Below are 15,490 nucleotides of genomic sequence, written 5' to 3' on the forward strand. Positions count from 1 at the left end.
CGGTTCTGGCATGACACAGGCTACGCTCCTTGTCAGCATCCCCATGAAAACCTCTTCTTCTTCCCAGTGGTCCAAAACTCCTGTGGTACAAACACTACCCCGGTGCTCTGAGCTCATAGTACGGGCAGCCCGGCTAACAAATTGAGCTAACAGCAATTACAGTTGGCAGCAGTTTCCTTCACTGTCCATAAGGAAACTCAGAGAGTTGAGGCAGACTTGATTACAAGTCACTGTAGCATCAACAGGATTTAACGTGGTAGTTTGAGAGAAAAGTTACACGATGTTGATTTAATCCTCGGGAAAACTTGACAAACTGTTTGCATCTTTCTTTTTGACTTCTCTTTTTATAAATCCTGCGGGTTAAAACTTCACAAAGTGCAGATGGTGTTCAGGACGCCTCATCATGACGCTGCAGAAAACGAGGATTTGATTTATAAAGACTGAAATAATCTGAGAGTTTAACGTCTCTGCACAGAGGCAGATAAACACTGCGTCAGATCTATTCTGGTTTATTCTGCAGCAGCTTGTACATTCAAAACAACAAGTAGAAACATGAATGCCTTTGTACCTGCGGAGACTAAAGCTGAGGACTCACCTGTACACTGTCAGAACTCTACATAGAGAAACACAGCAGAGAAAAGCACCTTTCAACAGACAGACCATCGTCAGACAGAAAATGAATCCCAGAGGAACAAAACTCTCGTGTGAGTGGAATAAAAATAAGGAAAAAAGTGCTCATTTTAGACAGATCTGATGCATTCAGCACTTAAATATGAGTATCATACATAGGGGTCTTTATATTAACGCATTGTGTGGACAGAAACCTGTTAGCACACATGCTTTATGTGGACTCACCTCCCATGTGGGAACATTCAGCAGGTCCCCACAGGGTAAACTACATTTTAGGATTCTGGTTTGAGTTTTAAATGTCATACCTCTGACCAGTATGGTGGTGGACTTCTTGGCAGGATTGCCCACGTTGTTGGATGCCGTGCAGCTGTACGCCCCGCCGTCGTCCACAGTGACGGCTGGAATGGTCAGTGTCCCGCCGTGGACGACACTCCTCTTTGGGAGCTCCTCCCCTCCCAGCCTCACCCACTTCAGGGTGGGAGGGGGGTCTCCGCCTGACACCACACACACCAGAGTGATCGTCTCCCCCGGGTTCACCACCAAGGGGTCGTCCAGGAGGAGCTTAATGGAAGGCTGAGCTGAAAGGGAGGAAGGAGACAAAAGGGGATCGTTGTTATTCTTTCTTCACTCTCATTCTGTCCTGCTTTATTACTAGTTTTACTTTAATTTTGTATATTTTATCTATGTATCTTTTTTATTATTATTTTTACTGTTTTCTTTTACTATTGTTGTTGTTCTTATTATAGTCTTATATCTTTGATGTGTTTTTTATTCAATTATTTATATGAACTTTAACTAATACTTTATTTTGTTTTGCAAAGTGCTGTAAAAATGTAATTTATTATTTTTTAATCCAATTACTTATTCTGATTTTGTATCCAGAATAAAAAGAAAAGTAAAAAAAAACAAAACAAAGTAACAAAACATTAAAAAATTTATAAAATAAATAAAAAACTGACAAACTGAATGAATAGCGAAGCATGCACATCGTCTCCACAGGACTTCAGTTCATCAATTTGTCAATTTTATAAAAAAAATATTATTGAGCTGAAATAATTAAATAGTTGTTTGATGATTTTTTGAGTACCTGTAATGGATAAAACAAACCTGACATGAAATCATGAATTTACAAGGAAAATATAAAATATAATATATAAAAACTTCATTCAGATTGTAAAATCTATGGTAAAACTCAGAATGTAGTTTTCTGTGGAAAAGATTAAAACCTTAGTCTCATGTTTGTCAATTCATATGCAGGTGGACAATGGGATTATAAACACACACACACACACACACACACACACACACACACACACACACACATACACACACACACATATATGTATGTATGTACATTTTTGACATTTTGAAAGGTTTTAAAATGTCTCATCTTGTGTAAATAATCCATAGTGATCTGCAGTATAAAAGCTTCCTGTCCTCAGATTTACATCAAAGTGAAAAGCTGCAGAGCAACTCACTGACTCCACGGGCTGCGCACGATGAGCTGCAGAAAAGCAGCTAAATGCAGAAATAATAATGAGGGAGATAAAAATAGCTGAGTCGACCTCTGTTAAGCTGACATCATGTAAATCCCATCAGCCCCTGGGGCGGGGCGCTAGGATCTACTGTACAGGTCAGAGAGCTGCAGTTTGAGCTCTGAATGGAAGATGATTTATTTCTGATTTACATTCCTCCAATGGTACACACACAGGTACATATGGATTAAAAGGTAACACTGACAAGAAGAATTAAATAAATAAAAGCATTCCATATCAAGATGGATGGATGGAAGATGAGATGAAAAGTTTAAGTTTGGTATGAGAGCAACAGAAGAAATGTTAAGTCCAAATTAAAAGCACAATTCCAAAAATGTTTAGATGCTGCGTAATTGTCAACAGTATCAAACAGTCAAACAGTATTCATTATTATTCATTATTAAAATCCTTTAAAAACTGAATTCAGCAGAATGATATTTAATATTCCAGTTTCATGATTGGGTGTGAAATGGGCGTCAATCCAGAATAATTTTTATATACTGAGATATTTCATAGAATAGCTGAAAACTACAGGAAAAGTCTGTTTGGTTCATCCTCTGTGGGCCATGAATGTCTGTACAAAATAACGAGAGACAGATCCAGACTCCAGATTTCACACTGGACCAACCGACCCACCAATGTTACCATCCTCTGAGCCATGCAGTGTGCTGAGTCCTTTTTAGTTTTAAAGGACGAGTTTGGACAACCGTGATTCTAAAAAACATTCTAAAAAAACAGCTGTTTGAAGCTTCCACGGGTGAACAGGTTCATTAGTTATAGCAGATAGTAACTCGATTGGACAAGAAAGGGGTGTCCTTGAAAGGCTCAGATATCCACATGGATGGGGTAAGGTTTCAGATTTGTCAACGAACAATTTAAATGGAATTTCTGGATTTCACCAGCTACAATCCAGAATATGATTCAAAGACTCAGAGAATCCAGAGAAATCTCTGCACAAACCAATATTAATGTCTGTTACCTTTGACCCTTCAGGCAGCACTGCATTAAAAACCCACACTAATGTATAAAGGATATCACTACATGGGCTCAGGAGCACTTTAGAAAACTGTTGACAGTTCATCACTGCATCTACAGATGAAGTGACTCCACCATGTAAAGACAAAGACATCAACATCCAGAAACACCACAGACTTCTCTGGACTGAGCTCAGAGAGAGACAGACAGACACAATGAGTTGTCAAACTTTTGTAGAGCCTATGGCATGATGGGTAACCTGCTCCATTAATACTGAAAGGTTCATTCCGGTTCTAGTCAACACATGCTGCCATCCAGACAACGTCTTTTTCAGGGACATCCTGTTTATGTTTACTTCTAGGCACATTGTTCCAACAGTATGGCTTTGTAGTCAAACGATCCAGGTACTAGACTGACCTGCCTGCAGTCCAGACTGTCCCCCTTTGAAAATGTGTGGAGCATTATGAAGCTCAACACAACCGATACCACTGGACTGTTGAGCAGCTTGAAGTATAATTAGCTCAGTTGGTAGTGCATCCACCCCCTGTACAAAGGCTCAGTCCTTGTTGCAAATGAAAATGGTCTTATAATGTTCTCATTTACATTTGACAGTGTCCAGACTTATTTAGAATCAGGTTTGTATAAATCAACATTTTTATTTTCATATTAAACATATAAACTAAATAACTTTTTTTTCTAGCTCATACTTTTACTAATAAAAAAGATACTTTATGTATCATTTCATTCATTAGTTTTTCTTTTAGACCTTAAAAAGTGTTAAAAAGGGGATAAAAAAATGAACAGAACAGAACAGTGAACATATGACAGAAGAAAAATAATGGAAAAAAATCAAAATGGAAAAGAGTTGTAGTTTTATTGATTTTAATTCAAAAGTGTATTTAAATTAAGTTCTGTGGATTGTCAGTAGTGACAGAGACACGTTGTCTGTATGAATGTTGCTGTTGATATTTCTTAATGTTTTTGTTGTAAGCAGCTCTTTTGGAGAATTTGTGTGAACTGACTCTTTAAATGTAACTTTTAACTTTAATGAAGATGTGTATGTTGAGCTAATGAGATTGTGGAGACTCGTCTCCTTCTGGGGACAATCTCTGGTCTCCACAATGTAGAACTGAATTTGAGGGTTTGGACATTTTTTAGTATAAAAGTTATAACTGTGACTGTGTGTGTGTTACCTGTCCTGTTGTTCAGACTGAAGTGGGCGCTCTTGTCTCCGATGCTGCAGACGTTCCTGACGGACGAGATGCAGGTGTATTGGGCATAATCCTGAGGACGAAGATTCTTCAGCTTCAAGATTTTCGTCTCACCCTGGAACAAACAGTCTGTACTTAATATCTGTTTCATAACAGGGTGAATGTGTAGATGATTCAAAATAAAAATCTTTTCTCTGTGTTTAAAAACTCAGGAAAGTTTCAGAGATTTTCTGTTTTGCCTCAAGCTCAGATTATCATCAGTCTAACTGGGACACAAACAACGTCAACTCTGAAGAAGTTCAACTCTCTGTGACTTACAGAGTTCCCCGATGGACAGTGAAGTAAACTGCTGCTAGTTAATGTTAGCTACACGGATGGCATTGGTGCAAGGAGCTAACCATTTATACACATTCACACACCGATTGCACAGCCTTCGGGAGACATTTGGCGTTCAGTATCTTGCTCATGGACACACTGGAGGAGCTGGGGGTTTAACCACCGGTCATCTGATTAGTGGACGACCTGTTCTACCTCCTGAGGAACATGCAAACTCCACATACTGTAGAAAGGAATCAGTAACCCTCTGATATGAGGCCACAAACACTGATCCACCGGCAGACCAAAGGGAAGGTTCGTTAGCCGGGCTGCTCAAACTGTGAGCTCAGCATGGGGGAATACTGACGGGGGAACAGAGCCAGTGTTGTGCCAGAACAGGAGCTGAGCAAGTAGGCAATGTAACTAGGCTCAGCAGCCTCTATGGACATAATGACAGGGGAGAAGAGACTGAAGAGGACGCTGACGGAGGAAGCTAAGAAGAGAAAAGGAGAGAGTGAGTGAGCAAGAAGCCGCCGGACAAGAGTAAATCTGGGACTGACTTTTAGTCTTTTTTTGTTTTGTTAACGTTAAAATTCAGATTTTCACTTTTGAGAAAATTGAGAAAAATCAGTCTGCATGCCAATCACAGCTATTTTCTGTCCTAGCCTGTCCTCCTTGTCCCTCATTTCTCCTTCTCTTCCTCCTCCTCTTTCTCCCTTATTTCTTCTTTTATTCCTCCTCCTCCTCGTCATCACGTCTCCACCTCGCTGCCAAATCTCTCTTATCTCCTCTGGCAGCCTCGGCGCTGCCTTCCGCCTCACGGACAGATGAGATGAGATTAGATGACATTTAAATGGGATGTTTGTGCAAAGATGGCGGCCAATTCTTTGGCGGAGGAAGAGGAGGAGGAGATAAGTTCCTCATTAGTGCCTACGAGGAGCGAGGGGGGAGGGGTTAACGAGTTCTTGAGCTCGGTGCCAAAGGCATTACAGTTGACAGCATTCAAATCTGGCGTGAATGTTATCTCTGCTGAGGTATTACATGGCCCGCTAACTGGCCGCCTGATTGGCGGGCTTCTCTTTGCTCCAAATTAAATCTAAGAAATAAAAACATATCTGTAAATCTGCAGATATATTTTATTTTCAGGAGGAAGAGGAGGCCTTAAACTGCAGACAGCCCAGCTTTTTCAGCCTGTTGAACTCACAGCCGACAATAGATATTATTATGATTAATAATAAATGTTCAAATTTACAGAAGCAAAGAAGCTGGAGATCGAGTCTCTGAGTATTTATAGTTTCTGGAAGAGAGAAAAATAAAAACATCTTGCATTATTGAACTAAAAATTTTTTAAAACTTCAAAAATTACAATTTTATTCTAGAAATTGAAGAAGTAGTTTTGAATATCACATTTTGATTAAACCAGACAGGATCAAAGGAGATAATAGGTAATAGAAGTTTATTATAAAACAAAGTCATTTAAAAGTAGTAGTAGTTTTAAAGTAGTACAACAGAATGCAAGATGCAAATGATATGATATGCATGTGTCCTTCAGCTCTGCAGAGGCCAAAAGCCCTGTCTTTTCCCTGTCTCTCTCTCTCCCTATTTGATTCTGGCTGTGGACACATTTGGCAACTTGTTCTGGTAACTTCCCAAATAAAGACACAGATATCTCGGTTGCTCAACATCCTCTCCAAACATCATTCAGTTGGAAGCTGACCAGGTCACTTGCTGCTGAGAACACCTCTATTCTAAAACAGAACAGACAACTCTGGAATGCTGGAAACACTTAGCAAGTAATGGACAATAACTCTCAAGCTGTTGTGTGCCACTACAACATCAACATCATCTTCTCACATCAACAGATTGATCACATTCTGGATAAATTTACAGCCACGCTCATAAACCCACAGCAAAATGTATAAAATATTGGTTTTAAATGGTTATTAAAGCTGAAGCTTTATAAAGCTGAACTCTATAAAACAAAAAGGAAAGTTTAAATCAGTAGTGTTCAAAAGTTCATAAGGAAGTGGGTTCTGTTGATAAGAAGACACAGTCAGGGAGACCAACAAAGATTTCAGCCACTACTGGCTTGAAAATTTGTCAGGATGCAAAGAGAAACCACAAACACATGAAATACAGCCTTCATGTGATGTGGCTGTTTGAAGGGCACTGAACAAAAATGGGCTACAGGGTCAAATTCAGAAACTAGTCTCAAAAAGCATTTGGAGTTATGATGAATAAATTCACAAGCATGAAAACATACACCATCCCTAAACCCTGAACCTCTGTGAAGCATGGAGGTGAATGCAGCATCAATCCATCTTCCATGACCACTTATCCTCATCAGGGTCACTGTGACACTGGGCGGACTGGAGTTGGCAGTTCATCACAGACACCTACGGACAATTTAAAGTTAACAACTGACCTGCATGTCTTTGGACTGTGGGAGGAATGGTAAGTCTTATATAGCTCCTTTCTAGTCTTCCGGCCACTCAAAACGCTTTTACACTACGTTTCTCATTCATTCATTCAAACACATTCATACACTGATGGCATTAGCTGCCATGCAAGGTGCCAACTGCTCATCAGTTTTAGTAGCTAACCATTCATACACATTCACACGCAGCCTTCAGGGGAGATTTGGGGTTTCAGTATCTTGCTCATGGACACTCCAACATGCAGACTGGAGGAGCCAGGGATTGATCATCATCATCGTTCACCAATCATCTGATTAGTGGCCGACCTGCTCTACCTCCTGAGGAAGATGCAAACTCCACATAGAAAGGAATCAGTAACCCTCTGATATGAGGCTACAACCACTGATCCACCGGCAGACAAAAGGGAAGGTTCTGGAGGAGCCATCACAGTCTAAATGTAAGAAACCCAAGACTTTAAGGGACCTGAAGGCTTCTTGCAGGGACGAGTGGGCAGCTTTACCACCAGAGAAACATACAAGCACCATCCACAACTATCACAAAAGACAGCAAGCTGAACTTTTGGACAGACTTTACTGCTTTGTTTTTTTTTAAATAATTCTGTGATGCGTCATAGTTTAAAGTTTGAACATTAAAGTTTAGAGTTTTGCCTCATCACTCATGTTTTGTACAAAATATACAAATATCTATTCTATATCTTTAACTCCTTAAAGACATGCTACTCTATGAAACTTAAACATATTGGATCTTGGTTTGATAAGGACATGTCTCTATTTAAATTCTGGATGAGCCCTGGTATTAAAATGTGTCTGAAACAATGGATGGCCAAAGTAAGGGCGTAGTGGAGGAAGTATTCAGATCCTTTAGTCAACATAAATCCTCACATCTGTGAAGCTGGAACCATGGAATGTTTTTATATGAAAACTTCCTTTTAATAGCGATCAACAAAATAGTTGCCAATTCATTTTCTGCCAATCAGCTAATCATTTCAGCTGTACTTTTATAAACTGTGGGGTTTATGAGGAGGCATGAGAGGAAAAGTTAGTTTGTTTATTTTAGAGTAAATGTACTCAGTTACATTCTTTCACCTTGACTGCAAATGAAGACAGTCATTTAAGGGATTGTCATTATTTGTCCATCCTCCTCTTCTTCACGTTGTTCATGAAGCTAATAGTGAAGCTAATAATTAATCTGAGGCGTGTATGAACATATGAACACAAAATGTAAGTAAACCTGTCACTGTTTAAACCCATCGAGGTTTGGAAACATAACCTGGACGAAAATCAGACTAAATTATTTTTGGCCACAGCTGACGGGCCTCCTGCAGACCAAACACCTGGAGGCGCCCGGAGGACTCACACTGAGATAAACTAAATGTGATGGATCAGGAAAGGGAAGACTCCTCGGAGAGAGCGACACGCCACTGTTTGTCTCAGAGACAAGCAGAAGTTATGATGATGTCTTTTGTCCTGACACTTCTGGTCTGAACAGATGTGAATGTAATATTTAAAAGCTCCACTTTATGTGCAGCTTGATATAAAAAGATATGATGCCAAAATGAAAAATAGATCAAGTCTCATGAGCGTTGTGATGACAGTTTGGAGAATGGCTTTGAAAAACAAAATGGGGAGAGGAACAAGAGGAAATGTCTGATTACATAACACCTGTCCTCTGATTTGATTTAAACAGCTAAAAGTCCATTCGTTTATTTTCGTTTTATCCAGGCCGGGTGATAGTGGGTCGTAGCGGGCCGTAGCGGGTTGTGGCAGCAGGGGGTTCAGCGGAGTAGTCCAGATGTCTCTCTCTCAAGAAACATTTTCCTCCTGTGGGATCCTGACCCAGAGGAGTTCTGGGTCAGGCCGTCCCAACTTGTGAAACACAGCAGCTCGGGTCGTGGTCTTACGTTTCAAACTCTGGCACAGAGGAGGTTGAAGATGTTTTGTGCCAAAGCCTAAACTGGGACCATATGTTTTCTTTAATAACATATGGATTATGTAAAATGACAATAACTATCTCATTGAATATTTTGCTTATCGTATAAATGTTTAAATCTTATTAGTTTGACATGAATGTGTACTTTTACATTCAAACGCTTTCAGATTCTGGAAAGACGTTAGCAAACTTTTTCATGACAACAAACATAACATGTAGTGTTTTAAAAAGAGGACAAAGCTGCCCTGCTCAGGTCGAAACCAAATGAGTTAAAGCACACATGTGCCAATGAATCAGACGAAAATCCAAATAAGTGAGAGCAAAGTCAGGAAACCAGAAAGGAAGGCAACCAAGAGGATCAAGATCAGACACTGAATCACCTCAAGCGGCTCCTTTCAGGGTCTGAGCTCTCTCCAGGTGTCCGTGCCCCTCATCCCCTCGGTCAGGCACCCTGCAGACATACCCACGGTCTCATTCTTTCAGTCACAACCTGAAGCTCGAAGCCACAGGTGAGGACTGGACTGTTCATTGACTGTTACATCGAAAGCTTTGCCCTGAGCTCAGCTCGCTGCGATCCTTTTTAGCCTCAGTGCTGAAGTCACACCGTGTGTGTTTATTATTTATTTAGTTTAGTTTATATAATATCCACTAACAAAATTCCTGACAACGTTATTTATGTTAAATAACGTTGTTATTCAGTAACGTTGGACTGTTATTCGTTTACTGAGCACAGATAAGTCCGACTGTCGCCTCTGTGTGCAGTACATCAGCACGTCATATGTACAGGAGAGGTTACTAATTATTGACTTTGTTACACTGCATCTTCACGCTGCTTTTCTTTATTAATATTTTATATGTTTAAAAAATTCATCTGTTTTGTGTAAAGATCTTCATTAGTAAAGGAACTATCGCTGTCAGAGAAACGGAGGAAAAAGTACAAGATTTACTCTGAGGTGAAGTGAAGTAGACCGCAGTGTAGTTACAAAGTAGTTACAGTACATTCCACATGCTTCGGTTACAGTACAGAACTCTCGAAACTGTGAACCTTTGTGTTACCTCAGCAGAACTTGAACTCTAAATGAAGACGTTGGATGAAGTTTTACTTGATGCTACATTACAATGATCTTCAATGTGATGCAGACAAACCAGGAGTTCATGACATGAAAATACGAGGCATGTTTCTTCACCTGCGTAAAAAACGGCTCGTAGATCTCCACCCCTGAGTCGGAGCCCTGTGTCAGCGCATCCCGGCCTCGCCTCCAGGTGTAGTGAACGGGTGGGTTGGAGTTGGCGACACAGCGAAGAAACACCGTCCTCTCAAAGTAGAACTGCTCCTTCGCCTCACCGACACTCTGATGTACTGTTATCACCGGGTCATCCAGGTCTGAGGAGGAAGAGGAGGACGAGGAGGAGGAGGAGGAGGAGGAGGAGGAGGAGGTAGAAGTAAGTAAGTAGAAAGAAAAGAAAATGATAAAGCAATGAAGGGATAAGAGGAGGATCTGCAGAATCCTGTCTGTTTCCTCCTGCGGCGTCTGAATTTACAGTATTTTATATTTTACGAACAGTTGGGTCAGTCTTCCTGCAGTGGGGGTAATTACTATGGTGCCAAAGGCTTTTTAATTGGCTGGAAACACAGCGAGCTTCCTGATCAGCTGATTGCGACCGACCAATCGGTCTCAGCCACGTTAATGAGTCCAGTTATGAAGCCGCCACCAGCAGAGAGACTAATGGGTTCTATTCCACTTCACACTGAGCCATGAAACCTGCGTACTGAACACATCAGGACCCAAAAGCCAGTACAATCCCATGATGCACTGTGAGTCCTGCTGTACAGGGCTGCAGGTCAGGGTGCAGCAGCGGGGAACTTGCGTATCTGATTTCCTGCTGCGGAAATGTTGTATAAAAGCCTCCGTGCCCTGAAGGAAGCTCTCAGCCTCGATGCATTCAGGTACCACTTCGGTCCCTGTAATCCCAGTGTGAAACATCCTCCAGGTTATTATGTCTGTTACACAACTATCACAGCTTGCACATATTGTTTCCTCCTGTTTTTGTTACTTTCCAGACATACGTGAAGGAAGAGGAAGTTTCTTCATTCATCAATAAACATGAAGGTGACGGACGGAGTTAAGCTCAGTTGGTGGAGCAGCTGCCCCATGTACAAAGGCTCAGTCCTTGCTGCAGAAGCCGAGGGTTAGAATCCGACCTGTGGCTTTTTCCCGCATGTCATTCCTCATCTCTCTTTATGGTATTTTAGAGTTTGTCATTTCCTGATAAACCATAAAAACTTGGTGATGATGTCATCCTGCACTACTAATTTTGTACTAATTTTACATCCAATCAAACGCTTTCTCTCTTTTGACGGAGTGCTTCCAGTTAGTCTATGAGTGATTGTGAGGAGGGCTGCTACAGTCATCTATGTCCGGACCTCACTGGTACAAAAGCACAACTTTATAAGTTTATTCAGTGACTTTGGTCAAACTGGATCAGATTGTATTCACAATATATCAGCTTCAACTCTTTGCACAACAGAGTTTCCCAGTGGAGGATTGCTGAGCGGTAACCACTAACTATCGTTCACTTGGTCAGCCGTGTGGCTAATTTAGGAACTGTATTCCACCCAGACCACCGCTGGTTTCATAGGTTGCATTGCAGGGTGCAAGCATGTGAAGTAAAGTGAACTGTTAATGGTAATTCTCATTTTGTGTTAGGAGCTAACATGGTCTAATAGCTAAATTCAAATCCGCAGGTTTCTTTTTGAAAAGGCATGTCACTGAAGTGAGATCAGAGGAGACTGAGGAAGTTTCCGAAGTGAGACCCCTGATCTGAAGCCTGTCCTATCTCAGGACCCCTCTGTTTCCAGTTTTTATGCTAAGCTAAGCTAACCAGCTGCTGTCAGTAGCTTTCCGATGTATGTGTGTATTCTTACAGTAGACGTCGACTCGTATAGAGCGGATGGCGGGGGATCCCAGTCCGTTCTCAGCCTTGCAGTAGTAGCGCCCACCTTGGTGGCGGCTGATGTTCTCGATCTTCAGAGTTTCGTTGTGCAGAGACGCGTCGCCCTGACGGTCCGAGGCTCCGCCCGCCGTCTTAGTCCAACGGATCTGCACATAGAGATATAGATATAGATTGTTTTAAATATCACATACTCATACAGATGTAACACGTGATTATACATGTTAGGGCTATTGCAGATTTTTTTATGAAGACAGATATAAATGTAGCAGAATGGTGAATTTATTCACTAATAATTAATTATTTTTCTGTTTAGAATAACTCTAAAAGTTGTTTAAAAGTGCTGTGAATCTGTTTGTATGTATTATTACAAAGAGTATCACTCAGAGTACCAAGTTATCAGTGAGCTAAAAGGTCAGAGATCCTCACACACAAAGTGGTTCAGAGTCTGACAATGTAACATACATTTATAAAGTTCCTGCCCCATCTTCAACTTCAACTTGATTACAAGAAACTAAAGTTCAGTTGTTTCTCACTCTGACAACTGAATCTTCCCGTAATGAGAATCTGACCCTTTGATCGGAGGTTATCACAAGTACTCCTCTATCTATCTATCCAACTTTCAGCAGGAACATTTTTGCGCTCTTCAGATACAGAAATTAAAAAAAAGAAAAAAGAAAAAAGAAAAAAAAGAAAATGTATTTTTCGTTGTTAAACTTCTGCAAAGCCAAACGTCATTATTGTGTTTTTGCTAGATTCATAGAAATGTGTCTTTTCTTAGAACTTTGCTGTGTCCCTCCACTCCTGAAAGCAAATACCCACTCTTGCATCCATCAGCATATTTTCCACCCTGATTCTTTCGTTCTGTCCCACCTGCTCCATCACCCACCCTCCCCCTCATTCCCTGACTCCGATAGTACGGTTCTCCCACATGTCGGCTCAGTCGCCTCGCTGCCAGCTGGAGTGAAACAGACTTTTTATCCATCTGTGGAGCAGACAGACGGTTAACAGCCTCAAACCAGCGAACTGACGATTAATGAGCTAAAAATACTCTTGCCCACACATACTGGATCTGTGTGAACTCTGCACAGGGTCTAATTAACACAACATCACTGTACAACATTACACTAGTACTAACTGTGCTGTGTGTAGTGACATGGTGGAATGTAAATAATTACATTTACTCAAGTACAATTTAATATCTAACAATAATGTGTTTTATTTAGTTTTTGATCATATTTTAAACCATTCCAACCTTTTCACCTATGTGTACTTGGTTCTCTTTCAGTGTTCGCTATAGTTCAGTTTTGGGCCGTCAGGGCCAATATAAATCATGATCATAAGTTGATAAAAGTTCATTTAATTTTTAATTTACTTTTCCTAAATACAGAAAAGCATATTGCCAGGCCTTCAGAATCAACAATGCGGGTGTCTGTGCACTGTAAAACAAACTTCACTTGTTCAACGCAGATCAACCGAGCCGCATCGGAGCCACAGAGAGAGAAATCTAATATCTACTTTTTTATTCCACAATGGCTGAAGGAGGGCAAAATGTGGATTTGGTTGCAGATATACTTGCAAGGCCATTTGCAAGACGGACCTTTCAAGAGAAGTTAGATCTCGTGAGACAAGGTCGGCCGACCCCCGATGGAAAGAAAACCTCAGAAGAGCTCTGGACTCTGTGGAGTTTTTGAAGATGCTGTAGTTGAGTGTTTGTTTTATTTTATTGTAAATAAAAGTTCTTGCTGGTTGTTTCATTTGTCTGAACCTTTTTCTAAAACAAAACTTTTCAACTCTTGTGTTTTACAGTATATGTTTTAAAGATTTTTGTATGGTCATATTTATTTTACTAGTCTTGGTCTTGTGAATTGCATACCTAATTTAAAATATTTAATTTAGTTCTAAATAAATACATTTTATTTGTGTCAAAGGGCCAGCAGTCTTTTCTGTTAACCCATAAGAAATCATCACCTTAGAGTGATATTTATGGCATCTGATGTAGTAGGCCAAGCCCTGTGAGAGTGTGGCTCTTAGAAAAACAGACAGTGGAAACAACCTATTTAAATTGAAATAATTACCACTAATTATTATAATTATTGCAAATGTATATATATATATATATACATATATTTCTTAAATGCATTAGTCACTTATATGAATAAATATACTTATATATAAATCTGCAGTCCTATATAATCTTTTTAATTATATTACTTTCTATTTTTGTATAAATGTATTGTTTCAAGTGCATTGCTTGCATTGAAAGGCATTTAATGTTGTCAATCAACTGTTAAAGTTGTTAAAATTGTTCCCATTATTGCTTTGTTACCATTCTGTTTACTTTCTAAGTGCTATGGGCCTCTACAGCCATCTCGGGCGTGGTTTATAGGAGGCGTGGTTTGTAGGGGGCGTGGTTTGTAGCGGCTCTGGCTGCAGCTAGACTCTTCTCTACTGTCTGATAAAAAGCAGGCTGCAGTTGGATTTTTTTTCCTTATCCAGAGAAATTCTTTAATGCAATGGATTACTTTTTTTTTTTTAAATAACGAAGTTGCTTAAGGCATGAAACTAACACATTACGTTACACGAAAAAAGTAATTAGAGTAACGCGTTACTTTGTAAGTCAGTGTCTAGTCATCTCTATTTATATAAATTCAGTGTGTAGTTTTGTCTATATAAATTCAGTGTGTAGTTTTGTCTCTTTATATAAATTCAGTCTCTTTACTTTTATTAAATCAACAACAGGCCTGCAGTAAGTCGCATACCTTCCAAACCATCATGTGCAGCTGTTATTGGTCAACTGCCTGGTTAGAAAATGCTGAACATTCACAGTTTACAACTTCTCAGATGTGATGATCTAATGTTTTTACATTGTTGCTTGAATAAATCAAGCAGTTTAAATGATTCATCTGTTGCTGTAGTTCACCACAGTAAATTACAATTTGTCACTACTTCCTGTTCACCTATAGACAAAATGGTTGAAAAAATAATTGTCAGTTGCAGCCCTACCTTCTTGGGAAATGATTAATGAACTGAGACTGGGCTGTCAGTGTAACACAACACAGTTTATCAGCAGCATAAAACACACAACGATACACAACGAAAAGTTGAATTAACATTGAACATTTTAACATAGAGTTAGCTTGATCCTGATATACTGTAACTACTACTGAACGCAACACATTAGCTCTCTGTGTTAATTAGTTTAACTGCTTAATGAATAAACTAATGAGAAACGCATAAATGAGAAGACGCTTCCTGACTGAAATGGATACAATCAATTTTTTTAGGGAAAGACTCACCACCACATCTGGGTTCAAAAACTTGTTGCCATGACAACAACTGAATTTAATTTTAATTTTAATACTACGTAATCATGGCCTGTGAGCAGATGTGTTCATAATAACAGGTGGAGGTGAAGTCAAAGTGACATTTCTTACAGTTAATTAACCAGTTAAATGTCACATTTGACTGCAGTTTCACTGAATGCTTTTCCTACTTCTCAATA

The 15,490-nt window shown here is 39.9% G+C and overlaps 1 protein-coding gene across 2 annotated transcripts in view; it reads right to left on the reverse strand.

The window, feature by feature from the left end:
* mdga2a (MAM domain containing glycosylphosphatidylinositol anchor 2a) overlaps positions 1-15,490 on the reverse strand; it is a 99,595-nt gene that overhangs the window by 32,176 nt on the left and 51,929 nt on the right. For both annotated transcript variants that reach the window (XR_002041579.2, XM_019254448.2), the window contains exons 3-6: positions 11,960-12,134; positions 10,221-10,417; positions 4,334-4,466; positions 936-1,208 (exon numbers count right to left, since the gene is read on the reverse strand). Coding sequence is in view for 1 of the 2 variants with exons in the window: in XM_019254448.2 (XP_019109993.2) it covers positions 936-1,208; positions 4,334-4,466; positions 10,221-10,417; positions 11,960-12,134 (778 nt within the window). In the remaining variant the exon portion in view is untranslated. The remainder of the gene's footprint in view (positions 1-935; positions 1,209-4,333; positions 4,467-10,220; positions 10,418-11,959; positions 12,135-15,490) is intronic.

The sequence above is a fragment of the Larimichthys crocea genome, chromosome XVII, assembly GCF_000972845.2.
Source record: "Larimichthys crocea isolate SSNF chromosome XVII, L_crocea_2.0, whole genome shotgun sequence".
Taxonomy (NCBI): Eukaryota; Metazoa; Chordata; class Actinopteri; family Sciaenidae; genus Larimichthys; species Larimichthys crocea.